The 26352-nt window shown below is 34.0% G+C and overlaps 1 protein-coding gene across 1 annotated transcript in view; it reads right to left on the bottom strand.

Annotated features, from left to right (window-relative positions):
* SHOC1 (shortage in chiasmata 1) overlaps positions 1 to 18133 on the bottom strand; it is a gene marked incomplete at both ends in the record, with an annotated part of 62944 nt that extends 44811 nt beyond the window's left edge. The window contains 5 exons of the mRNA XM_081280181.1: positions 18 to 183; positions 8143 to 8327; positions 10883 to 10970; positions 14958 to 15078; positions 18089 to 18133. Of these exons, the coding sequence (XP_081136307.1) occupies positions 18 to 183; positions 8143 to 8327; positions 10883 to 10970; positions 14958 to 15078; positions 18089 to 18133 (605 nt within the window). The remainder of the gene's footprint in view (positions 1 to 17; positions 184 to 8142; positions 8328 to 10882; positions 10971 to 14957; positions 15079 to 18088) is intronic.
* Positions 18134 to 26352: the final 8219 nt, after the last annotated feature.

Below are 26352 nucleotides of genomic sequence, written 5' to 3'. Positions count from 1 at the left end.
ATAGCACTGACAAATACCTGAAAAGATTAGCTTCTTTGAAAATCTGCTCTTTGAAATCTAAAAGGGGATCCTTTATCAAAAAGAGTTTTAGTCTACTCAAGAGAGTCTTTAAAGTTGGTAGTTGACTTTTAAGCGTCGCCAAATCATTTATAAAAATTAATTCTTCATCATCAATAAATAAATCTGAAAAGAAATAAGAAATTTAAAGGAACAATAAAAATAATAAAAAGTTGTGAAAGTTATACAAAGGGATCTGAAAGCTACTGTAATCAAGCATTAGATATAATTGGGCTTTTCAAACACATTTAAAATTCTTTAGTTCTTCAATGGATTACAAATATAAAACATGTAGCATAGTACTAGAACATTAGGTAAAACTCAATACATTTTAATATTATTTAGTAAACCAAGGAGTAGCCAAATGTTCCAAAAGAGCTATACTATAATACTGGATAAAAAGATCTTGTGCTTCCAAATAGCCAGCAAAAATTTAAAGAAATAAAAGTATTTAACTTTGGCTGACTCTGAACTTCTCATCTCTGTATGATTTTAACTTGTAAGGTCTTTAATTCATCCCCCAGAGACTTTGACATGTGGGGAAGAAAGATAGTCTACAAAGCCTACAAATGAAACCAATTCTGATTATACCATTTTAAAATTACTCGTGCCTGGTTACTATAAAGTTAATTACAATGAAAATTATACATAAAAGTATCTACTTGAGAATGTGATATGTCTTACATATTAACAAACACTACTGTTAATGGTTAATTGCTGGAATAAATCTTTACTCTCTATCTGCACCCTGTTGAGTTTTGGTTACTTTAGAATCTTGGCTAACTGAGAGCTCTAACAGTTTCTGAGCCTTGGGAGTTTTGGAGCCAATTTCTGAACATAAAACTTTCCAATAAGCTCCTGCATGGAAAGATAAAAAGGAAAACATATGTACAGATGAGAAACTACTTGGAAAGCCAAACTCCCCAATGTTAAAAACATCTGGAGGGAGAGCAGTGGTCTCCTGTTCAGTGCAGTGGCCTTTCAGTTGAGTGATGGCAGAATGTCATGAGAGAGGAATAATAGTATGGAGTTTTCAGGCAGTGAAATCTCTCCTGGCCAACTATACAAGTGGTACCATATATGCCTAATAAATACACAAATATGTGGTGTAAGTCAAGCCATCAGGGAACATCTCTAGTACTAAATGGCTTTGTGAAAAGAGAAATAATAATAATAATAATAATAATTATTATTATTATTATCATCATCATCATCATCATCATCATCATCATACTAGGGAGTGAATCCAGGGTCACCTAACCATTGAGTCACATCCCCAGCCCTTTTCTGTAGAGACAGGCTCTTGCTGAGTTACTTAGGGCCTTGCTAAGTTGATGAAGCTGGCTTTGAACAATTGATTCTCTTGTCTTAGTCTCCTGAGCCACTGGAATTACAGGTGTTTCAGGCAAGAACTTGTGATATAAACTAGCCTCCTAAGAGATTGTTTATCTGAACCTAAGCTCCTGATAAATCTCATGAACAAAAATTTTCATGACACACAAAAGAGAGCTAGTAAATCAATTCCAGGCCCAAGGATGCTGTATTTGAGAAAGTTAAAATGGTTTATCAATATAGTCCATGTTGAAAATATGAATGCAGTCATATTAATAGTAAAACCAGCATTTATTTATATCATCATCTCCACTTTCCTCTTCCAAACACAGACCCTACAAATGTCTTCCCAACCTGGAGATACATTCTGATATTTCTAGGAGTAAGTACATAAGGACATCTCATGTCAGTTTATGAGGCCTTATTTTCCAACCAGCCTTTTTTTGATGCAACCACTTGATGGCAGCATCTCACCACAGCCAATGTTCTCTATAATTCTACAAAGGCTGTTTTACCAAGGGTGCTGCTTTTAAACTCTCATAGTTATGTAGCATTCCCCAGAGTTCGTACTTTATAACAACTACGATGTGTGCTTCACAGATAGAGACTGTTTCCATCTATCATAGGGGAGTGTTAAATTGTCACCAGGAAACAAAATTTTGTCTAGTTAATTGTGAAAAGAAGAAGAAAAAAGAGGTCTATTCATAGGAAAGAGGAAGGGTTTGTTCTTTGCAGAAGATACTTCTGTTTACCTAAAACACTCCAGATAATTAAGTAAAAAAAAAAAAAGTTAACTTAGGTGTCTGATCAAAATTATTAAATGATTGATTTGCTAACAAATAAAAAGAACTTTACTGAGAATTAAAAGAAACTTGAAGAAAAGACAAGACAAACCATATTCCTGAATAATAATAATAATAATAATACTGGTAAATTTTAAAGGATCTCAACACCATTTCAATTTTCCACAAGGTCTGTTTTGGAACTTGGAGAAGTGATTACAAAGGAAATTTAGAGGAATAAAGATTTATGAGTAGGGAAAAATAACAAAAAGAAGAGACCATTAATACATGCTATAATTGTATATTAAATAGTTAAAACCATATAATACTGACACGATACTAGGCAAAACAATAGAACACAACAGAAAGTCCAGAAACAAAGTCTAATGAGGGCAGGAATTTGGTATATGATGCAAGTGGCATTTCTCATCAGTGGAAAATTATATTGAGATAGCTGCCAGACATTTAGGGAAAAAATTCCATACTTTTAAACATATAACAAAATCCAGAATAAAACTATAAAAAATCTTAAAGAAAATACAAGTAAACAGTTATCTAATTGTGGAAGAATTTTCTAAGTACAAAAGATGAAAGAAACTATAATGGAAAACATTAACAGAACTGGTTAGGTTCAAAGTAAATATATTTGGAGTTACTGATACCTTATATATAAAGATAATATACATGAACAAGAAAGAAACAAAAGTGAGAATCACTTTACAAAAGAAAATTATTTGCATGGCAAATAAACACCAATTATTTTAAAAATGAATAAAATATACTTTTTTTACTTATCACAAGGTTTAAATCAGTAATAATATACTCAATGAAAAAGCTGGCATTAACAGGGTATTCTTATGCTATGCTAGTGGAAATGAGGGAATAAACCCAGCTATCGTAAGGTTGAAGAAACAGAGAACCCAATACAAGACATGAGTGAACAGAATGCCCTAGGATGATGGTGATAATGACTGCTTCTAGAACTAAAGTCCCCATAGATAAAACTATTACTAAACTTTATGTTTGAATGTATTAAGAAACTATTTAGACAACTATACGAGGGTTTCAGGATCAGAACTAAATTCATAGAAAACTAAGAAAACAAGTATTAATTTCATAGAGTACAAGAAATCATTGACCACCACAATACTATTTTATACATTGTTATTTTCCCATTTTTATTGGTGTATTATAATTATTCATAATGATGAGATTCATTGTTACATATTTGTACCTATACATGATATAACAACAGAATTTGGCCAATATCATTCTTCAATACTTCCTCTTTCTCTCTATACTTCCTCCCCCTGGTTCTTTTCCTCTACTCTACTGGTGGTCTCCCTTTGATTTTCATGAGATTCCTCCATCCCCCCCTTTCTTTTCCTTTTTCCTCTCTAGCTTCCACATACAAGAAAAACACATGATTCTTGACTTTCTAAGTTTGGCTTATTTTGCTTAATATAATGTTCTCAAGTTCTATCCATTTTCCTGCAAATGACATACTTTCATTCTTCTTTATGACTGAATAAAACTTCACCATGTATAAATACCACTTTTTCTTTATCCATTCATCTGTTGATGGCCACATGGCTGGTTCCATAATTTGGCTATTATGAATTGTGCTACTATAAACATGGGTATGTATGAACTACTCTACTATGATGATATTAATTCTTCAGATAAATGCCAAGGGGTAACATATATACATTGTACTTTATACAATCAAAATTCTATAAATACTAACTATTGAACTAACTAAAGTTATAACTACAGTGGAAGAGTGAACAATAGGTAGCATGGGGGTATGTGGTGGTAAAGGAGTAGAAAAGTAGAGACAGTTCCATCTTTGTGTGGTAAAAGTTCAAAATATAAGGTTCCCCCAAAATCAAGAAATAGCAGTATAAATCTTTTATATATAGACATATAAATAGTGTAAATGGCAAAGGTATAGAGTTTCTTTTGAAACTGTATCAAAGAGTTGTAAGCAGTTGCCTCAGGAAAGTGAAAAAATGAGAGTGGTTGATGAAGCCAGGGAATTGATGCTTTTTATGACAAGCATCAATCAACTATTGACTCTCTAAACTATATGCATGCACAACTTTATTTATAAGTATAAAAATAAAAGATATATTTGCATTTGTTTGTGTATTTCTAGGATGTCCTGAAGGATACCCAGAAAAATAATTATATGTATTGGAAAATTAACAAATATCAACAAACCAGTAAAAAGTAAAAGAAAAGCAGCCATTGTTTTTGTCTTAAAAGTGTTTTGAAATAGGGCTGGGGTTGTGCTCAGTGGTAGAGTGCTTGCCTATCATGTGTGAGGCACTGGGTTCGACTCTCAGCACCTCATAAAAAAATCAATAAAGATAATTTGTCCATCTACAATTTAAAATTTTTTAAAATTTTTGAAATAATCTTATAACTAAGGATTTTCTATCTTTATTATAAGATCCAGATAATATATAGTATTAATTGAAATTCAAAGTATAATAAGTTCCTTTTGATTTAGATAGTAAGACCAACTTATCTATAATACGTTGGAAACAATCAATATGAATACAAAGAAAGCATTATGTAAAAATGTGGATGTGTAACTGATGTGATTCTGCAATCTTTGTAATGTTTTGAATAACCAATAAAAAAATGAATACAAAGAAAATAAATGAAATTGAAAATCTAAATTTATAAAATGATGTTGAATGACACAGGACCTCTTAGGAAATATAGGATATGAATAATATATAATTATTTGGGAAATTAAAGCATTTTTTGATTCAGTAAATAGTTGATTCTAACCAATAGTGACTTCTAATTTGTTACCTTAATAATAATCCTGTTTATGTAACCTACTATTTTTCACAAACCATGTATATATGTATTCCTTTATACATATATACACATTATTTTTTATTATATTATCCTCACAAAGTTTTATAATTAGAAGAATAAATTAAGAGAAAGGAATTATAGATGAATATTAAAAACCATAACATTTTCCCCCAAATCTCAAAGGACACTTTGTTTTTTATTAGTGAATTTTAATTATACAGAACAGCAGGTTTTACTGTGACATCTTCATACATGTACATAACATACTTTGATTACGTCTACCCTCTTACCCTTCCTTAATGTGCACCCCCACCTCCTTATCCTTTCTCTTCTCTAATAATCTCCCTTCTATTTTCATATCTTTCATTCTTCCTAGATTTCACAAGTCATGTGACACTTGTATTTCTGAATCTGGCTTATTTTGCTTAACATGATGATTTCCAGTTGCATCCATTTTCTTGTAAATAACATGATTTCATTATATTTATGGCTGAATAATGCTCCATTGTGTATATACACCACATCTGTTGACAGGCTCCTAGGCTGATTCTATAACTTGGCTATTGTGAATTGTGTCACAATAAACATGAGTAAGTAGGTATCTCTATATTATGTGGATTTTAATTAGAGTATTCACCAAGCTTGGATGTCTGAGCTGCATCCTCAACAGCTTTTATTTATTGATTTATTGATTTATTCTTTTTTTTAAGAGAGAGAGAGGGAGAGAGAGAGACAGAATTTTAATATTTATTTTTCAGTTTTCGGTGGACACAACATCTTTGTTTGTATGTGGTTCTGAGGATCGAACCCTGGCCGCAAGCATGCCAGGTGAGCGCGCTACCGCTTGAGCCACATCCCCAGCCCTTGATTTATTCTTGATGATAGTCAAGCTGAGATCTCACTGTAGTTCTTTCTTTTCTTTTCTTTTCTGGAGATAGGGTCTCACTAAGTTAACAAAGCTGACTTTGAACTTGTGATCCTCCTGCCTCAGCCTCCTGACTTGCCAGGATTACAGATAAGCACCAATGCACCTGGCTCAATGAAGTTTTGATTTGCATTTCTCCAAGGTCAAAGATGTTGAAATTTTTTTCATATAATTATTAGCTATTCATACTTATTTTAAAATGTCTGTACAGTTCATTTATCCATTAATTGATCTGGTTATTTGTGGTTTTAGTGTTAAGTTTTTTTAGTTCCTTATATATTCTGGGTACCAATCCTTTGCTAGAAGGTAGCTGACAAAAATTTTTCTCATTCTGTAGTCTGCCTCTTCACTCTGTTAATTGTATACTTTGCTTTGCTCAAGCATTTTAATCTGATGTAGTCCCATTTGCTAATTCTTGTTATTTCCTGAGCTATTAGAGTCCTATTCAGAAGTTTCAAAGTTTCAGGTGTTACATTTAGGTCCTTGATTTATTCTGAATTGACTTTTATACATAGTAAGAGATAGGGATCTAGTTTCTGTCTTTTACTTGTGGATATTCAGTTTTCCTAGCAACATTTGTTAAAGAGGCTGTATTTTTGGCTCCTTTGTCAAGAATCAGATGACTGGAGTGGCATGGGTTTGTCTCTGAATTCTCTATTCTATTCCATTGGTCTTTGTGTTCATTTTTATGCCAGTACCATTATATTTTGTTACCTATGGCTATGTAGTATATTTTGAAATTGGGTATTGTGATATTTCCAATGTTGCTCCTTTTACTCAGTATTGTTTTAGCTATTCAGGTTCTTTTGTGTCTCCATATGAATTTTAGGATTTTTTTCTTGTTCTGTGAAGAATATCATTGGTATTTTGATGGAGAAGATATTGAATCTATAGATTGTATTTGATAACATTACCATTTCAACAATATTTATTTTGCTGACCCATGAACATGCAGGTCTTTCTGTCTTCTTGTGTCTTCTTCAATTTCTTTAATGTTCTATAATTTTCACTGTAAAAAATTGTTCACCTCCTTGGTTAGGTTTATTCTAGGCATTTTAAAAAGCCATTGTAGGGCTGGGGTTGTGGCTCAGTGTACTATGGGTAGTGGTTGTGGTAGAGCACTTGCCTAGCATGTGTGAGGCACTGGGTTCGATTCTCAGCACCACATACAAATAAGTAAAATAAAGGTCCATCAACAGCTAAACAATATTTTTTAAAAAGCCATTGTGAATGGAATTGTTTTCTTGATTTCTTTCTCAATGGGTTCAACATTAATGTACAGGAAATCTGTTGATTTTGCTTGTTAATTTTATATCCCAATACTTTGAAGTATTCTGGTGGAGTCTTTAGGGTCCACAAACAGGGATAATTTGACTTTTCTTCCTTGTTTGCATCCTTTTTATTTCTTTGTCTCGCCTACTTGCTCCCATTAAATACTACAGTGAATAGAAGTGGCAAGAGTGGACATGCTGATTTTAGAGGAAATGCTTTCATTTTTTCCTATATATTTGCTTGGAAATATTTTCATATTCAGTATGTACTGACTATGAGTTTTCCAAATATAGACTTTATTATGTAGCGGTAACATCCTTCTCTGTCTAGTTTTTTAGGCTTTTCTCATGAAGGGGTGTGGAATTTTGTCAAAAATTGTACCACTTCTTAACTGGATTTGGACTAGAATTTCAAATCTTCTGACTTCAAATTCTGACTCTTTCTACTACATTATACACTCAACTTTATCTTAATATTCAAGACTTTGAGCTTTAGTTTCACATAAATTAGAGAAGATAGAAAATCTTTAGCATTTTTTGAAAAATAACATACAAACATAACTTCATAATAGGGATTGAATGTTATACTAGATTGCTATGTCATAAGATCTGTACACAGATGCCAATACCATTGTAGCAAATGCTGTGAGCACCTATGATAAAATCTCTGTAAGTTATTTTGAGGCTCAGCAAACTTACACTCCAAAAAATAAAACAAAACAACAATAGAAAACAACAAAATTCCAATTTACAGAAAGGGGATTAATATGAAAGAGGAAATATTTTCCTAATATGGCAAAGTTTAAACAATAAGTATGCACATAGTTATCTTTAATAAAAATAAAAATTTTAAAATTCAATTAAATAGAAATGCACTAAAGTGAAAATATGCATGTTAGTAGGTCATATTTTATAACAATTGAAATGACAAATGCTGTACCTTGGTTCTGTGCCTGAAGTGCTGGACATTTTTCTGAACACTTAACAGGTGTAAAGACTTCATTGTAATCCTTATGAGTGTAGAAGCTTTCTTCTTCTACTTCAGTTTGGGAGTTTGGATTTGAACTTGGAACAATTTCTTCAAATTCACCATTTACTTGGTATACCATTCCTGTAACTGTCTTTCTATAATATTATAAAATTATTATTTTTGTCTATATCCTATTTAAAAAAGTTTTATTAATAAATAGTATATGTTCATTGTGGAAAAAAATATCAAATTCCAACATATACAAAGAAAAATCATCCACAGCCCTACCACTCAAGATGAATACAAAAATTATGAAAAAATTTTTATTTTAAAAAATATTTTAAGACAAAATGGATTCATGTGTATAAGTTTTCTGTAATCTGTTCTTTTTTAGTTTAACAATAGCATGAGCATATTTACATTCATTTCATTTTTGAATGAAAAGGATCTCACTGAATCAGTGCTATAGTTTAGATCTTACATGTTCCCCAAAGGAAAGGCTTGGTCCCCAGAGTATACTATTGGGTAGTAGTGGTGGATTCAAGAGGTGGGGTCTAGTGGGAAGTCTATAGGTCATGGGAGTTATGCCTTTGAAGGGGACAGTGGGATCTCAGCACCTTCCTCTTCCTTTTTTTACTTCTGGTCCATGAGGTAAGCAGTTTATTTCTGCCATGTGCTCCCTCCATGAGGTGCTACCTCATCACAAGCCCAATGATCCCTAGGAACCAATCAAGGGATCATGGACTGGAACCTCCCGAGCCAATAAATCTTTTCTGTTTATTACTTTATATATTTTGTTAAAATGTCAGAAAGCTGACTTACATAATCAGAAAATCAAAATTTATTCAACCAGTTCCCTATTATTAGAAATTGAAGTTTCTTTTAATTGTTTTCTATTATGAGCAACATTGTAAGGTACATCTTTGTGTACTTATCTAATAATTTTCCAATATACATTTCCTAAAAGTGGAACTGTTGAGGTTAAAGGTATACAGATTTTTAAAGTTTTGTCATGCATTGCCAAACTGCCCTTGTGCTGAACATTCAATGCCTGCTCATCAATGTCATTATCTAAACTTTTATATTCTGTTCTGCAACCTGGGAAGCTGATCTCTATGGACAAACCAAGCTTTTGTACCCTCTAGCTTCTAGTTGAGTTCAGGAAGCACTGGCAGGGGAACAAAGGTGAGAGAAACAGGTTGGAATATTATTCCTCCCAGTCCTTCTCTGCTGGGCTGTAATTTGGAAGTGACTGTACTCTTCCACCAAAGGTTACATCTCTTATTGGATAGCCCATCTCCTGTAGGTGTAGTTCTTACTATGTTGATAACTATTCATTTCCTATGTTATTTCTTACTTAGGTGGAATAAAAACTTCTGATGTTCCCAGTTCTGGGGAATGGTTTTTGGTTCCCTTAACCTTGCCAATATCTCTTTCCCAAATGATACAGGTGTATGTGCCATTGTCTATACCATTAAGATATTGGCGTTATAAGAGATCTTCCAGCAGATAAACACATCGTGAATAGTTTTGCCATACATGCTAATATACCTTTTTTTCTGACATCCTAAATATTTTAGCCCATATAATTCTCTTGTACTGACTGAAAGAACCAAATCAATATAACTTCCTAATGTAAAAATAAATAATAAAAATAATGAATATGCTCTATCTTAAAATTATAGGTAGGAAAAAAAATCTCTTGAATTTCTCCTTTACTCTTGAAGAAAACATAGTTACAGGAAGAAATATTTCCATTTGGTCATATTCATATTATGGATTAAGAACATATGATTCATATGTGGGTCTTTATAGACTTTTGACTTTAGTACTTTAGTACTTACATAGCTGGTGGGTTTTTTTTTTTTACACAAAATAAATGTTGCTGATAGAGTTGTCATTTGTAATAATACTTGGTACTATGATTTTGAGAACACATGGCCAATTCTTTTCCCCGATACAAAGATCTATGAAGACCATTCGTGTTTCTTGGCCTTCGCCTTATTTCCTGTCATAGGGTTTCAGTTATTCGTTTTTTTCCACTGGTGCCTCTCCTTTTCCTAACCTGAAAATACTGCCGCTTTTGAGATTTCCAACCTAGATCAGCTTTTTTTTCTATCATTCTTTTTTGTGTAATTCTATCAACTGTCATTCACTAATTCTTTTAAGAAAATATTTATTGAGTGCCTATAACACGCTAATACCATTCTAGGTGCTGGGAAAAGACAGGTAAACAAAGCAATGTTCTTGCCCTCCCGAAGATGATCTGCTAAAGGAAAGACAGATAAATAAATAAATAATTATGGTAAAAAAACTGGAATAAAACAAGATAAATGAACATCAAATAACAGCCAGTGGGTTGGTAAGACATATATTTTAGAGAATATAGTTAGTGAAGGGCCTGCTGAGGAGCTGGCATAATGGTAGGGAGAGAGCCATACAAAGGCCTAAAGAAGGAAACAAGATTGGCATATTCTATGAAAAACAGAAAGGTTAGGATGATAAATGTTAAATGGGGGAAATAAATAATTTCCAGTTAGCCTCTGTGTGGTTCAAATTAGGGTTCTTTCTTTTCTTTTCTCTCTCTTTTTTATATAAAAGAAGAAAATATGTGGGGAGGTGAAAATTTTTTTTCTTTTCAAGTGTCTGGAGAACTTAATGCTTATCATTTCCTAGATGTAAATGGAAATTTGAGGTTAATAACACATACTTCTCAAGGAAATCTTCCACAAAGAAACCTGCTTTCCATTGATCCAAGATTGAGCTGTCTGTCATTCCCCAAACTGAAACTGCTGAGACTAGGAAAGAGAATAGTAAACATTAGCTTCTAAAACTTTCTTTTATATTTAATACAAGGAAACCAAAATTTTTACATGGTGAATCTTTCATTTATTTACAAATAAAGCATTATCTTTATTTTTCACAAATGTATTTTTTCCCAAAGTGATATCTAATTCCAAACATTTAGGTAATCATTCTCATTGTTACAACCTGCCTCAACAAAAATTCAACCACAGAATATCATCAAACATCAACCTGTTTCACAGCTTTTCTTTAACAGCTCATGCTATAATTAATAAGGCCTTCACTAACCATTCCATCTTACTCTCATGTACTCCCCTTGAAAGTCCTTAATATTGCCAGAAACAATCTGGTACTTAATCATATGCAGTTGCATATTTAAAATTTTATGTATTTAAGCTTGTCACCCAAATTGCCTCCTTGGTTCTTAAAGGAGATGGACCATGTCATATGCTAGTGTCGGAATATACAAATGAAATATTCTACCGCCAGTAAAATCAGAGTCCATCAGTATTATTTCTGACTAGTTTTGATACCTGAAACAAATCACTTTACATATAAGTCTATACCTTATTGAAAAAATATGAAAGTTCAATGAGTAAATGTACAGGTTCTGAAATCACTCTGCCTAGATTGTAATCCTTATGCTACTACTAAGAGAATGAGGCAGGAAAGGAGAATTCCCATAAGCAGATAGGACACAGGCCTTGAAGGAAAAGAGGGAATGAGATTTTGCCTTCCTAGAAGAAGAAACATCAGGACTAGGGGAGATCCTGTCATTGCTCCTGACAACTTCAACCACAACACCTCCTTCTTAGCTAGAACATTCTGTCACTGCTGCTGACAGTTTCAACCACAATGCCTCCTCCTTAGCTGATCCTACTCCTATCCCTAACAATGGCTGACCACAAAGTAGATCCCTTCCTCTCCCCAACAGATGTGTTAAACCACAATTTCTGACTTGTCCTCTTAATTATGTAAATAAGGGATTGAAATTATACATGTTGATTGGCTTGTTAACATCCCTCACCGCACCAATACACCTTTCAAAACTCCTACACATTAGACACCTGTTGGCATCTCTCTCTTGGACACCTCCTTCTTTGGGAGCTCTGCTTTCTTTCTGTTATTCTAATAAATCCTGTTATCTTGATCTCACCCTTGTATCCATATATTTCATTCTTTGAATTCACAAAACCAAGAACCCACCCATCTACCCTCCACGTTACACTACTTATGTACCTCAGTTTCCTTAGTAGTTGCTGTTTCATAGTGTTGTTGTAACTTACATTGTAAGTTCCAAGGTCACTGCTTTACAAAGACTCTGGATTCCCCTGTTCCTCCTTTCCTTGTATTAATGGAGGAAAATACCTTCTCAACTTTCTGGGTATGTACTATAGAACAACTGAAAAGTATGGGGGAAAAATCATCCAGCTATGTTGAATGATCTCTTTAAAGTTATGATCATAAATTTTAAGTGGCCATCCAACATTGACAGATGATAATAGTATATTCCCTAATACAATGACTTTCTTGCTCTTTAAGACAGTCATTTCACATATTTTCTCCTCAAATTTTCAATGCTCATCCCCCTGATCCTGATCCCTATCTATGACTCTGCATTCACATACAAAATTGATATAAACAAAGAGGAACTACCTCATCTTTAACCACCAATTCTAACAATCTCCTGGCATAGGCACCCACAAACTCTATATTGCTAATATATACAATGGAATAATCATTCTGGTACCTACTGGGTACCAACTTCCATGATTCTGCTCCTTATCCTATCCCCCTTTACTCCCAAGTTTCCTTTTTCTTTCCTGCATCATCATATTCTCTTTTTACTAAGATTATTTCCATTGGCAAATAAGCATTTTAGAGTTTCTCCTTATTATACATATTTTTAAAAATCACACATCCAAAACAAAACAAAAACAAAGAATAATTCTCTTTACCTCATTCTCCCTTCAGCTAGTGCTTCATTTAAAAATTTTCCTTCATATAAAGTCCTCAAAAGAGTTGTCCAAACTTGCTACCTTATTTCCCCACTCCTCATTCTCTTCTCAGTATACTTCAATCACATTCCAACCATATTCTAATCAAATTTGTAACCATATTCCAGGGAAGCCACTTATAGCAAGGTTATCAATGACTTCCTTCTTTAAGTACTTTTTTCTTTAGAATTTTACAATATCATACTCATGGTTTTTCTATCTCAATTCTTAGCTGGTTTCTCCTTCTACTTGGATTTTTTTTTTTACATTTATTTTATTTTATGTGCTGCTGAGGATCGAACCCAGGGCCTCACACGTGCTAGGTGAGCGCTCTACCATTGAGCCACAACCCCAGCCCTGTACATAGATTTTTAAAAAAATACTTATTTTTTAGTTGTAAGTGGACACAATATCTTTATTTCAGTTTTATGTGGTGCTGAGGATTGAACCCAGGGCTTCACGTGTGCTAGGAAAGCACTCTACCACTGAGCCACAATCCTAGCACCCCCCCCCCCCCCCCGACTACATAGATTTTTAATTACTGATGTTACCTGGAGTGTTCCAGGGTCTGCCCTAAGCTCTCTGGTCTATCTATACTCATGCTATTGGTGTTTCCTCCCATTTTCATTAGTTTATGTGCAATATACACTTTGATAACTCTAATTTGAAACTCCAGGTTATGAAGCAGGTTCACTATGCACTGGTTACCAACTTTTCTGAGTGCAGTGAGACATATAAAAAGAAAAATGAAATAAATTTATTACTTACAGATAGGCAGTATGGGACAAAAGAAGCCTAGGATTCATTGTGAGCTGGTTTCCCAAGATTCAGGAAAGTTACCCAGGGTGGATGGAATCTTGTTTTCATGGGCCCCACTTGTGTAGCAACTGAGGGATCCCAGAAAACACCCCACACTGGGTTAAAGCATTAAAGAAATCCTGTTTCTGAACAGAGACTGAGTTGTTTCAGCCAATTTCCCTCTATTTCAGGATGTTATATTTCCAAAACATTTTATAATTATTCTTTTTTTTTTTTTTTTTTGATACTGAGGGTTGAACCCAGAGCTACATCCCCAGTCTTTTTATTATTTATGTTGAGACCAGGTCTTACTACATTGCTTAGGGGCCTCACTAATTTGCTAAGGTTGGCCTTAAACTTGTGATTCATGTGTCTCAGCCTCCTGAGTTGCTGAGATTATAGGCATACACCACTGAGCTCAGCTATTTTATAGTTATTCTTAAGAACTACCAGTGAGAAAGGGGACAAACTGGATTCCAAGGAAGTTACCTATTTCTTAGCCTCTGACTTGATAGATACAATATTTCATACAAATACATTTTAGAGTAATTCTATATTCAGTGTATAATTATAATTTATAGTCATTCTTGGGACAGAAAAATCTTATAATAAAACAAATATTTATAATCTTAGAATATTTGAGGACTTCATCATCTATTTATCTTTTTGTTTATAATTATTATAGTTAGTATAAACTTTCTAATTCTATACTTAGTCACCCAAATTCTGTAATAAAAAAATCAACTTATAAACTACTGGGAATTTTGATGTAAGTGAAATGAGTTTTGGGTTGCTTTATAATTAACACACAATAGAGGAATTCACTGTAATATATCTGTACATGCATGTAACAATTTGGCCAATTTCATTCCCCAAGATCTCCCACAACGACTTTTTACTGAATAAAGCACAGCATGTTCTTGGTGTGTGTGTGTGTGGGGGGGTGTGTGTTAGGGATTGAATCTAGGGTTTTTCACATGCTTCATGCTAGGTCAACACTCTACCACTGAGCTATATCCCCCAGCCCTTTTTATTTTATTTTGAGACAGCATCTCCCTAGGTCACCCAGGCTGGCCTAGAATTGTGATTCTTGAATAATTGTATTATAGGTGAGTACCACCATGCCTGGTCACAGCATTTTCTTAATAATCTACTGTACTAAACTGAATAATTTTTAAAACATACCTCTTGTCCATGGCCGCCTATATTTATCATCAGTAAGTCGTGCATAATTTTCACCTTGAGAGAAACATGAAGGGATACGAAGCAATAAAGCATCTCTGGAGAACTTCTTTTTAACTACACTCTGTATAAGAAGGTAAGATTATAAAGTCTTTTAACACACACTATCAATATTCAGAATAGTAAAATCTCTATTGTTTTAAACATAATACATGCTTGTTGTAAAATATATAAAAAAGAACCACATTAACTGAGAAAGTTAAGGTCCCTAGTAATGTCATTTATAGTTTGTGTATTGTTATAGTTTTTTCCTTAGGTTAGGCTAAAATATGTGTGGGGTGTGTGTGTGTGTGTGTGTGTGTGTGTGTGTGTGTGTGAGACAAAAAATGGGATCATATAATTTATATATCACTAACCAGTATAATGCGGCTGTCCTTTTTTTCACTTGTTATAACCAGCAAATATGTTTCTAATTTAAAAAATATATCTAATGAAGAAAATTAAAATTGATCTTTGAAAAGGATATTCAAACAATTGAATAAACTGGTAAATCAATCAGATTTCTAATTTAGATTTACCTTTACTTTTCAACATTAATTCCCATTACTCTACTTGTTTTCCCTAATAGACCAGTTCCTTCTCTACCTATCCTTGCCATTCAGTAGTTACTCCCTCATCAACACAACAGTCTACAGTGTGCTTCCAAGAGTACCCTACTATCACTATCAAAATCCTACTCATCTTTCAAGGACCATCTTAAATATCTCCTTTATGAAGCCTTCCCTTAGTAACTCTAACTTGTGGGAAGCCATCCATGAAATGCATGAGGACCTATTCTTGGCATCGAAGTCAGGAAGGGCATAGATCTGGCACTGGGAACTTCCCATGGTTCTCCCTTGGAGACAGACCGCCCAATGTACGTGACCTTTCCCTCCACTCTGTTAGAAAGGTCCCTCGCGGTAGTATCAGAGAGGGGCATAACCTGTTAGGAACTGAGTAGCCAACTGCCCCCACCTTTATCCTATTTTGGGTGGAGAACTATGGAAAGTCTTTGATGTTCTCCGATATAAATAAAACAGATGCAGGCTTTTTTGTGTGTTAGAAGCCGGACCCATCTGGTCAGCTTGCCCATCCTGCCCTCACTTTTGAAACTACTTTCTGGGGGCTGGGATTGTGAGCAGTACTAACTTCACACAGAATTCATTTTTCTACATATTTGGACAAATGATACTTTCTTACATTATTTCCAAAAGATTTTTATGTGTGCCAAAGGTGTTATGTTAAATGGGAAGTTATCATTATGTAAGAATAAATGGTATAGAGAAGATATAACTTAATTTCTATAAAATGAAGACCAAAGATTCATAGTAAGTAGGAAAAATGCTTAACACTTTATCGAAAAAAGAAATTATAAAAGGTAACTTTAACAAAATTTTGTTTATAACTAGCCTATAATTGCTTTCTATCATAATATTCTCACAATATTATGATGTACATGATGTTAACCATTGCTTTACCTTTGATCATAAAGAAGATATTTTTAGAAAATATTTGAGCAGGTGGGCACAGTGGCACAGGCTTGTAATCTCAATGATTTAGGAGACTGAAGCAGAAGGATTACAAGTTCAAAGCCAGCCTCAGTAATTTATCAAGGCCCTAAGCAATTTAGTGAGACCTTGTCTCTAAGTAAAATAAAATAAAAAGGGCTATGGATGTGGCTCAGTAGTTAAGCTTCCCAGGGTTAAATCCCCAGGTCCAAAAGAAAAAATTGAGGGGGCAAGGCATCTCTGATTCCTTGGATAGTTCAAATCATTCTTTTCTTTTTGTCTGTGTACTGATCTAGTTTGCAAGATCTTCATTTGATGATAGTCTTATTTGTTATTTAACTGGTTCTTAAATATTGTCTTAATAAACTTTTCAAGGTCTTGCATCTTTTACAATCTCTGCCATTGATTAGTATCATATTTGCATTATATCATGGGAGTGTAGTATACCAGCAAGAAACTAAGATTCCATGGGCAAGGATAAAAGTTTGAGGATGTTTGAGTACACACTACTTTTGCAAGTGATCTATATTCATAAAGTTGTTAAGATATCTGACTCCCTATCATGTATATCTCATAACACTACATATTTGCTTCCCTCAGTTATGAGGAAATACTAAAGCTGAAGATGGCTATGTGTCTTATTTCATGTAAAATATAGCACAATTTTAGTTTAACTAGAGTAATTTTATTTCTGCCCTGCTAGATGGGCTCAATGAAATGAAAATTGAAATGAAAATTTAACTTGTCAATTAAGATCATTAGAACAATGAACTGTTATATGACAACTTCTCCAATACATTTCTTAATAATGTGCCTGAGGCTGAGGGCAGTGGAGCATGCTGTAATCTCAATGGCTAAGAAGGCTGAGGCAAGAAAGAGGATTGAGAGTTCAAAGCCAGCTTCAGCAACTTAGCAAAGCCCCAAATAACTTAATGAGACCCTGTCTCTAAAAAGGGCTAGAGATGTGGTTAAGTGCCCCTGAGTTCAATCCCTGGTACAAAAAAAAAAAAAAAAACAACAAACAAACAAACAAACAAACAACAACAACAACAACAAAAAAAAATAAAACCAAAACAACAATAAAAAACAATGTGCCTGGGACTGAATCTCACCTTCAACATTTGTACAAACTATTTAATTTCTCTGGAAAGCATTTTCCTAACCTGTAAAATTGTAAAACCTGTTGGAGTAATTATAATGATCAAAGAATATAATTCACAGAAGAGCAAAGTATCTGGCCCATCATAAGTGGTTAATACATGCTGTTACTATTATCTTATAATAAAGATAACTAGGATTGATTTTTCAACTGTAGAGTGTTAACAGACCCTCCCAACTTGCCAAGTTTTGTTTCTTCTTCCAGTAATTTCAAATTCATTTTAATTGTTTAATTATTTTAATGTAGCAATTTCCTTCCAAGATGGAATTTTAAGCACAAATTAAAAGTGGAAAGTAATTTTAAATGAAAGTAAAAATAATTAGAGTGAAGATTAATGTAAGGATTACTGTAACCCATCATATACCGAATGCAGATAATATTTTTAGAACATAATTCCTAGTAAATAGATAGTAAGCCAGTAACATTACCTCATATAAATAGTCTATTGCACAATATTTCAAAGCTGGAAACATATCTTGTTTCTATAAAGCAATACATATTTAACATCTGGAAATACAAAATTAAATGTTGGTAAGTAGCAAAGCCAAGAGGAGAAAATCTCTCTTAATCACAAGACTTTGTTTCACTCATTTAAAGAAATGGTTCTGATGATAAAAGTTAATTATAAAATAACATTTATTATTGATTTAAATCTAATATGAAAATATTGTGTATATCCATAAACTTATTTATACATTTTTCTATATTGCTTAACCATATAGCTGTTTATGGGTTGAAATACAGTTAATGTGATCATTTTGTTGCAGAAGAGACTGGAGTTTCAAAGACTGCCAGAGCAGTTTTCTCAAGATAACCATGTTTTTCAAGAGGTCTTGAAATTGCATAACCAACAGCAGAACTCTGCACTGAAGGACTAAACTAGTATTTGGGAAATTATTTCCATGCTCTTACTTAGAAAATGAAAAGCCTAAAGCTAGCATTCCTTAATAGACAGCTTATTTGTAATAAAGCAACTATAATACAGCAAGGCAACTAGGTCAATAGGACATTAGTAGTATATCAGCAAGTACATCTAATGAAGCAATAAGTAAATTTTAGAATGCAGAGTTAGTCTAGGCTGGTTCTCATTTATGTGAGAACTCACGGAATTACACTTACAACTTAATCTATGAAAGAGGCCATTTTATCAAATAGTTCTTAGTATTTGGTTAAATTAAAATGTCTGGGGGAAGTCAAATGTAAGTAAAAAGTTTCTACATGGTAGTTTGTCAGAAGATTTTATTTAATGAAATAGTCATTTTAATTCAAATGGTCTTGCTTTACTTTCACTATTATTTTTAAATGTGTTTGGTACTATCTATTTCCTTACCTGTGGCAAATGTACTGAACCAAAAGATCTGAAGGCACCATTTATATTAAAGGAATCTACACCTGTTTTCAGTTATTACCAAGTGAATATTTTAAATTATGCAATTGTTAGATTTATAAAACTAAGAATAAACTAATCTAGAACACAATTATTTGATTAGTGACTCAAAATAATTTTTTGATATTACAAAGCTTTCCAATTAAACTGAGCCCAGTAAGATATCTAGGTTACTTATTATTACTATATTACATATTAGCTTTAATACTGTTAGATTCTGTGGTATAAGCTAGTGTGGGACAATAAGTGTTACCATTACTTAACCAATGACAATATGACATCTTATTACTGATTACCTCTGAGAATATTTCCCATCATCACATTTCTATGCCTTTTTCTATACAGTGTATCACTGATCAGCAAAATATATATTGATTCTAGATTTTCCAGTTCTTGATATTACACTGTCTCAAAAATTTATCTGATTGTTCCTTTCTAGAAGTCATTTCAAAAAATAAAAATAAGTATTAGTTTACTCTTTCAGTTCATGTTAGCATTTGCATCTGATTTGTGAAGCCAATGATCTCTATCAACTTCATACTTAACACTCTCATCAACTGCTTTAAAAAGGTTTTGTATTGAAGTCATTCACATTCATGCTAAATATGTAGTTCTTAAGGTATCACACCTTACATACATTCTTAGAATTTCATTTGTTAAGTGTGTTTCATTGAATTATAGATAATTGAGCCTATCTTATAGTAGTGGATGAATGGGAAGAACATAAATTGTTCTTATTTTCTAAAACCAAAGAAGTAAACAAGCAAAATCATGGTTAGAGAGAAGGTACATTTAAATGTTCAACTTCTGAATTGCAGCAATCCCTCCCACCCATTTTTTTTTTTTTGGCTTATCTATTCCAAAAGATTTGCTTTCTCTTGTGCTACTTCCTGACTGGTTTCTACTGGGCCCAAATGGAAACGCATACAACAATTAGGTTGGGTTCTTAGGCTCAAGGCCGGGGAGGTAAGTTTTCCCAATTTTAATTACAATCACATAGAGGCGAGTGAATCTTCAAGCTGGCTTTTCTCCTACTCCCACGGTTCTAAGGCATCTCCAACTTTCTCCCCTTCCTCCCTCACATAAAAACCACATCTTAACAATGTAAGATCACGGAGGCGAGGTTCATTTCCTTACTCATGTTGTTTAACCCAAGCAACCTCTAGCCGGTGGGTTGAAACTCCACTGGCCTTTTGTGGCAGTGCCCTTTGTACCCCGCACCCCGCTTTCTTTGCCTAATTAGTTTAAGTGGGCGCTGGTTCTGGTCTCGTCCCCACACGGCCACATCAGCCAGGCCTCACAAATTTGTTTTCCAGAAACTTCTGAGCTGCCCTCTTTTAGCTACGGCCTGATCTCCTCTTACTCTGGGCTATGGAGTATCTTCCCCCACCAGCCCCGTCCCCTAAGCCAGTCACTCAGGGCTTTTCCCTGAAGTAAAAGCTCTTCCTACGGTTTTCTCCCCTGAGGAAAGTTCCCGCCCACTCAGAACGTGACTTCTGGCGCTGAACTCAGCGCTTCCATTGGCCAAGCCAGGCCCCGCCCCTGATGCAGCCCACCCCTCGACTTCCGGCGGAGGCCCACAGGCTAGGGGGCTCACAGGATATTGGAACCCTGCGTGTACGGTCCGGTTGTCACCAACGTCCTCGTGAGTGAGAAAACCTTGACGGCACGAGGCCGAGTGTGACGCTGGAAAAGTCAGGGGACCCTAGTGTGAAGGGACGAGAAGACCCAAGAGTCCCGGCTTGTTATTAATAGTCCTGGCCAAACGCAACGGGGCCAGAGGGAGGGCAAGGGCAGAAGCTTTCCAAGGGCATTATTGAGAGGATTTAGCAATAAAATGGATTCAGGGAAAAGGAGAGCAAAAGGGAGGAGGCCAGCTTGCTTAAGGTATCTAGCTAGGTGATTGTGCCTTAACGGCAGAAGAACATTTAAGGAAGGACAGAAAGACAGTAAGTTTGAATTGGGACAGGTGGATTTTACACCTTGATTGACAGGCAGCCACCCCTCCACCCTCACCGTACATTCTCATTTAAAGTCACTAGACCTAGCTGAGGAAGAACTGCCCTTTTCTCTGTAATTTTTAATTCCTGACTTCTTTTCCATGACATGGCTTGGCATGGAGTTCTTTCCCAGGAAGTAGCATGTATTTATTTTACTAGCAAATAGTTGCCTTTCTAGTTGATCATTGAAATACTGTAAAACATTACTATTTACAGTTATCACGTTATTCACAGAAATCACATTATTTTCTTAAGTCGCCTACTTCATTCTATTTTGTACAGGTTTGCGCAATTTGCGTCAATCATATTGATTTCGCAGTAATCAGTTTTACAGATGTTCACCTGCCATTGACACACATTAATTATTTTGTATTCATAAATATACATGTACATATATATTTTATTAATTATAAGCAATTTTGTAAAAGTTATAAAAGTAACATACTCACTGTAACCAATAAAACCATCCAAAGACTTATACAGAAAAAGTAATCTCTATTTCCACCCTGACTCCCAGGTAACCAATATTAATAATTTGACTTGTATTTTTTCATGCTTTCTTATATGTTAATATCTTTTCACATTTTCTCCCGTGTATAAATAGGCATACACAGAGTTGGCTAGTGATATTCAAATGAGTAACTTACTTTTCTCACTAAACAACTATCTGATTATATAGATCTAACCCACTTTTTAAATATAACACAATACTTCACACATAGTAAGTGCCATAATTTATCTAAATATTCCACTATGAATAATTAACAGATTATCTCCAGATTTTTACCTTGACAGATATCACATACAATTCTTGGATATCTGTTTTCGAATAATCTTTATGGCATAGATTTGGTTTTGCTTTGCTGGCTCAAGTTATAAGAGCATCTCAAATTTAATAGATATTGCCAATTTACTTTCCAGAAATGTATAGCAGTTTACATTAATAATGATGAGCAGGATAATTTTCTTGAATATACAACAGTACTGAATATATTGCTTCTCAGAAATTTTTGCTGATCCAATATATTGATTAAACTATTTCATTCTAACATCTGTTCCTCTGATTATTGCTTAAATATGTTTTAGATGTTTATGAGTTCTTTAGATTTCTTCTTCCATGAATTGCCTATTTACATACGTGCATTTAAATGTGGAGAATATATATGTATTTATGTATATTTATGTCTATAAGATCAGGCAGTTTTTCTATTGGGTGAGTTGTCTTTTTGAAAATTTTGTACATAGGCATATCCATTAATGTCATATTTGACTGTATAAGTAACAGAACACTTCAAAATAATGTGAAATTTATTTTTTTTCAAGTAAATAAAGTCGAGAGGTAAGAAGTTCAGGACTGATATGGTAGCTTGGCCCCACAGAACTCTCAGGGACTTATCTTCCTTCCAAATCATTAGTCTGACATTTCTTCTGTTATTATAGTCTTAAGTGAATGTTTCAAGCATCAAGATAGAGGAAAAGATGAAAAAGAGGAGAGACTAAAAGGTACCATGTCTCTCTGTGTATCTGCAATTTAAATTATGAAATATAATGTTCATATTAGAAAAGTGCATAAAGTCAACGTGTAGTTCTAAAAATTATTTTAAAGAAATCCTTATGGAACCTCCATTACAGTAAAAAAGCAGAACACTGCAAAATTGCAGAAGCCCTGTGATTCCTTTTCTAATCACAACTCTCCCTAGAGGAAATCTCCCTCTAGACCTAGAGATTACTATAATCCTGACTTTATAGTAATCATTGCCTTGCTTTTATGTAAAGAGTTCCACCCAAATATGCGTTTCTAAATGACACAGTTTGCCTAGTTTGCCTATTTTTGAATTTTTGTGTTTGTGTTCTTGCTTGTTGTATTCAGTGGATGTGTGTGTGTGTGTATATATATATACACACACACAGACATATATGTATGTATATGTATATATCATGTGTGTATATGTATGTACATACATATATATCTCAACATCCTCTCAATAGAAGAAGCAAGATATATATGCACACACATATATACATATATATATATATACACACAAAAAAACACACATATGTATATATTTCAATTTCATTGCTGAATGTATTCTATTATATAAATATACCTCAATATATTTATCCATTCTACTGTTGATGGATGCTATAGTTTGAATCTGAAGTATCCCCAAAGGCCCACATGTTAAAGTATTGGTTCCCCCAACCTATGGCATATCTTGGGAGATGGGGGAATGTTCAACAGGTAGGGCCTAATGTGAGAAAGTTAGGTCATTGGGGGTCTGCCCTTGAAGGAATTATTGGGATTGTAACCCCTTCCTTTTCTCTTTTGTTCCCAGCTATAATGTGAAGAACTTTGCTCTACCACATGCTCCCCACAATGATGTTTTAGATGTTTATGAACCTCACTATATGTCCCAAAGCAACTGGGCTAACCATTGGATTGAAACCTCCAAAACTGTGGGCCAAAATAAACCTTTCCTCTTTATAAGTTTATTGTCTTGGGTATTTGTTTTCAAATAATCTGTATGGCGTAGATTTGTTTTTGGTTTGATGGCTCAAATCATAAGAAAACTGACTGACACTATGGATCTTAAGATTATTACAATTTGGGGCTATTACACCCATATATATCTCTCTAGAAAATAAATTTAGGAAAATTTTTGGATTATTGAATATGCAAATATTTGCATTTGTTCAATAAATGCCAAACTGCTTTCCAAAGTGATTATACCAATTTATACTCCCACCACCAATGTTTAAGAGTTCCTATTGCTATTTCTCCTAACCAACCCTTAGTAATTTAATACTTTTAAATTTTGAGAATCTAGTAGGTGTCCAGTTGTCTCTTAGGGAAAGTTTGAATTAGCTCCCATACAATACTTCTGCTTACATCTCATTGGACAATCCCTGGTGACATGGCCATGCATGGCTGCAATAAAGGCTAGAAGATGCAGTGTTTATTCTGAACAATTATGTGCATGGTTACAGCTTGAAGATTCTACTAATATAAGAAAAAAAAAGAACAGATGTTGCAAAATATATTGCAATCTCTCACATTAAAGATAATACTTTAAAAAAATTCGTTTTTTCTGTTTGTATTTTTTATTTTCATGGTGCTAAGGATTGAACTCAGGACCTTGATCATGCTAGGCAAGCACTCTACCATTAAGCAACATCTCCAACTCAAGGATAATACTTTGTTAAAAGCTAAATTTTATTTAACATTTACCATGTGCCAAACGCTATTCTAAACACTTTGCAACAACTTATAAACTAGATCAGTTTACAGATATTACAAGCCCAGTTTATGATGAGAAAACTGGGACATTGAGAACTCTTGCCCAAGATTTTGTAGAAAGTATGAGACAGAATTACAAACACAGGCAGTTTGACTTAGAGCCCAAACTCTGAACCAGGCCATACACTCTTTGAAAGGAATATTGCTTTTGATCTGCCATATACTTTGCAAATATTTTTCTCCCTATTTGTCTTTGTAAGTTTCTAAAGGTAGTTTTCTTTGTATATCTAAAGGGAATTTTACCATATCCAAATCATCCTTTTTCTGCATCATTATTTATAAAATTTTACATATGAAGAGAATCTTATAATAGTTCATTTTCCCTGTAAGTTTTAATGCACGTTATTTATACCATTGTTACTTTGAATCTAAATAGAAATTAAACAAGTTTAGATTACTTGAGTATAAACAAAGCTGAGGAAACATAATTAAAGGGAGGGAGTCCCTCTACTGTCCAGACCTATTCCTTGCATTTGTGGAAATCTTTTAAAATGATACTAGGCTTCATTGTTATATTCACATGCTGTGCTATTGAGGCCACAAAGATAATGTTTAATGTTACTGAGAACATACTTTGTGACAGATACAATACTAGGCACAGAGGATGCAAAAAAATAAGGAAAATAAGTCTTCACTTTTAAGAGGCACATACCTTCTTGTCTGAAGTTGCTTTCCTTTTTCATCCCTTTAGACAATTCTAAACATTATTGCTACAATGATATTTTTAAAACAAGTAATTGGAAATATAATTTCTTGGCTCAGACTCTTTCAGCTCTTTACCACCTAAAGCATAAAATCAGAAATGCTTAGCAAGGAATATCCCTAGAGCATGAAACCCTGTACATTGGCCTTTCTTTGAATATTTCTGATTTTCCCATTCCCAAGTCTTTTTTTTTTTTAGTTGTAGTTGGACACCTTTATTTATTTATCTTTATGTGGTGCTGAGGATCAAACCCAGGGCCTCCCACATGCTAGGCAAGCCCTCTTCCGCTGAGCCACAACCCCAGCCCCCATTCCGAAGTCTTTGTTCCTGCTATTTTATACTCTGATCATATGTTGAAACTTTATTGTATAAAATTCAATTTAAATGTTTTCTCCTATTGATACTTTTGATAAGAATTAATTGTTCTTGGTTGTCATTCCACTGTTTTTCTCAATATCCCGCTGTGGCCAGTTTTCTTACTTTGCACAATAATTGTTTTATTCTCATCTGCCTTACCTACTAATCTTCTTGAGGTCATGGGCTTTGGACCACGTCTTAATTATCTTTATGTACTTTAGTAACTAGCACAATGCCTTATTATTGTGCTTCAGAGTAAGCACTGAAATGAATATTTATTTTAATTATCTTCTTAAAATCTGGCACTAGGTCATTTTGAAGTACTACTTTTTTTTTAAAGAGAGAGAATTTTTTAATATTTATTTTTTAGTTTTCGGCGAACACAACATCTTTGTTTGTATGTGGTGCTGAGGATTGAACCCGGGCCGCATGCATGCCAGGCGAGCGCACTAACGGCTTGAGCCACATCCCCAGCCCCTGAATTTTTCTATTGTATGTTTTCATTGTTTTTTTGCAGGGACATCAATGCTTATAAAATACTACACAAACATGCACATGTGCATGCCAAAGTGATCATGGCATAAGTGTAGTAGGTAATCAACTTGAGAATTGCAGGTTAGCTCAAGCCAGATCACGCAGAAAATCTAGATATATGGAATGAAAACAGTATTGCACAAATGTGTTGCATAAGTAATTTGTTGTCTTGTGGGTACTAATTTGTAGGTGTAGCTTCATATACTATCTTCTGATCATTGTGAAGGGATTGTTTTGTTTTACATCAGTGTGCTGAGAACAAACATTTCAGCACAACATATTCAATCTAATTAAACTTGGTAATTGCCCCTGGCAAAGAGCTGTGGTAGCATCAGCATGTAAAGAAATTTTGCAAGTGTAGAAGAAAACTCTAACATTTCCTATTCATGTAATTTACCTTTTTTTTTAATGCA

This window comes from Spermophilus citellus, assembly GCF_964194105.1.
Source record: "Spermophilus citellus genome assembly, chromosome: 2".
NCBI classification, from domain to species: domain Eukaryota; kingdom Metazoa; phylum Chordata; class Mammalia; order Rodentia; family Sciuridae; genus Spermophilus; species Spermophilus citellus.
Note: the sequence above shows the minus strand (reverse complement) of the source record. Positions and strands in the feature narration are given on the sequence as shown.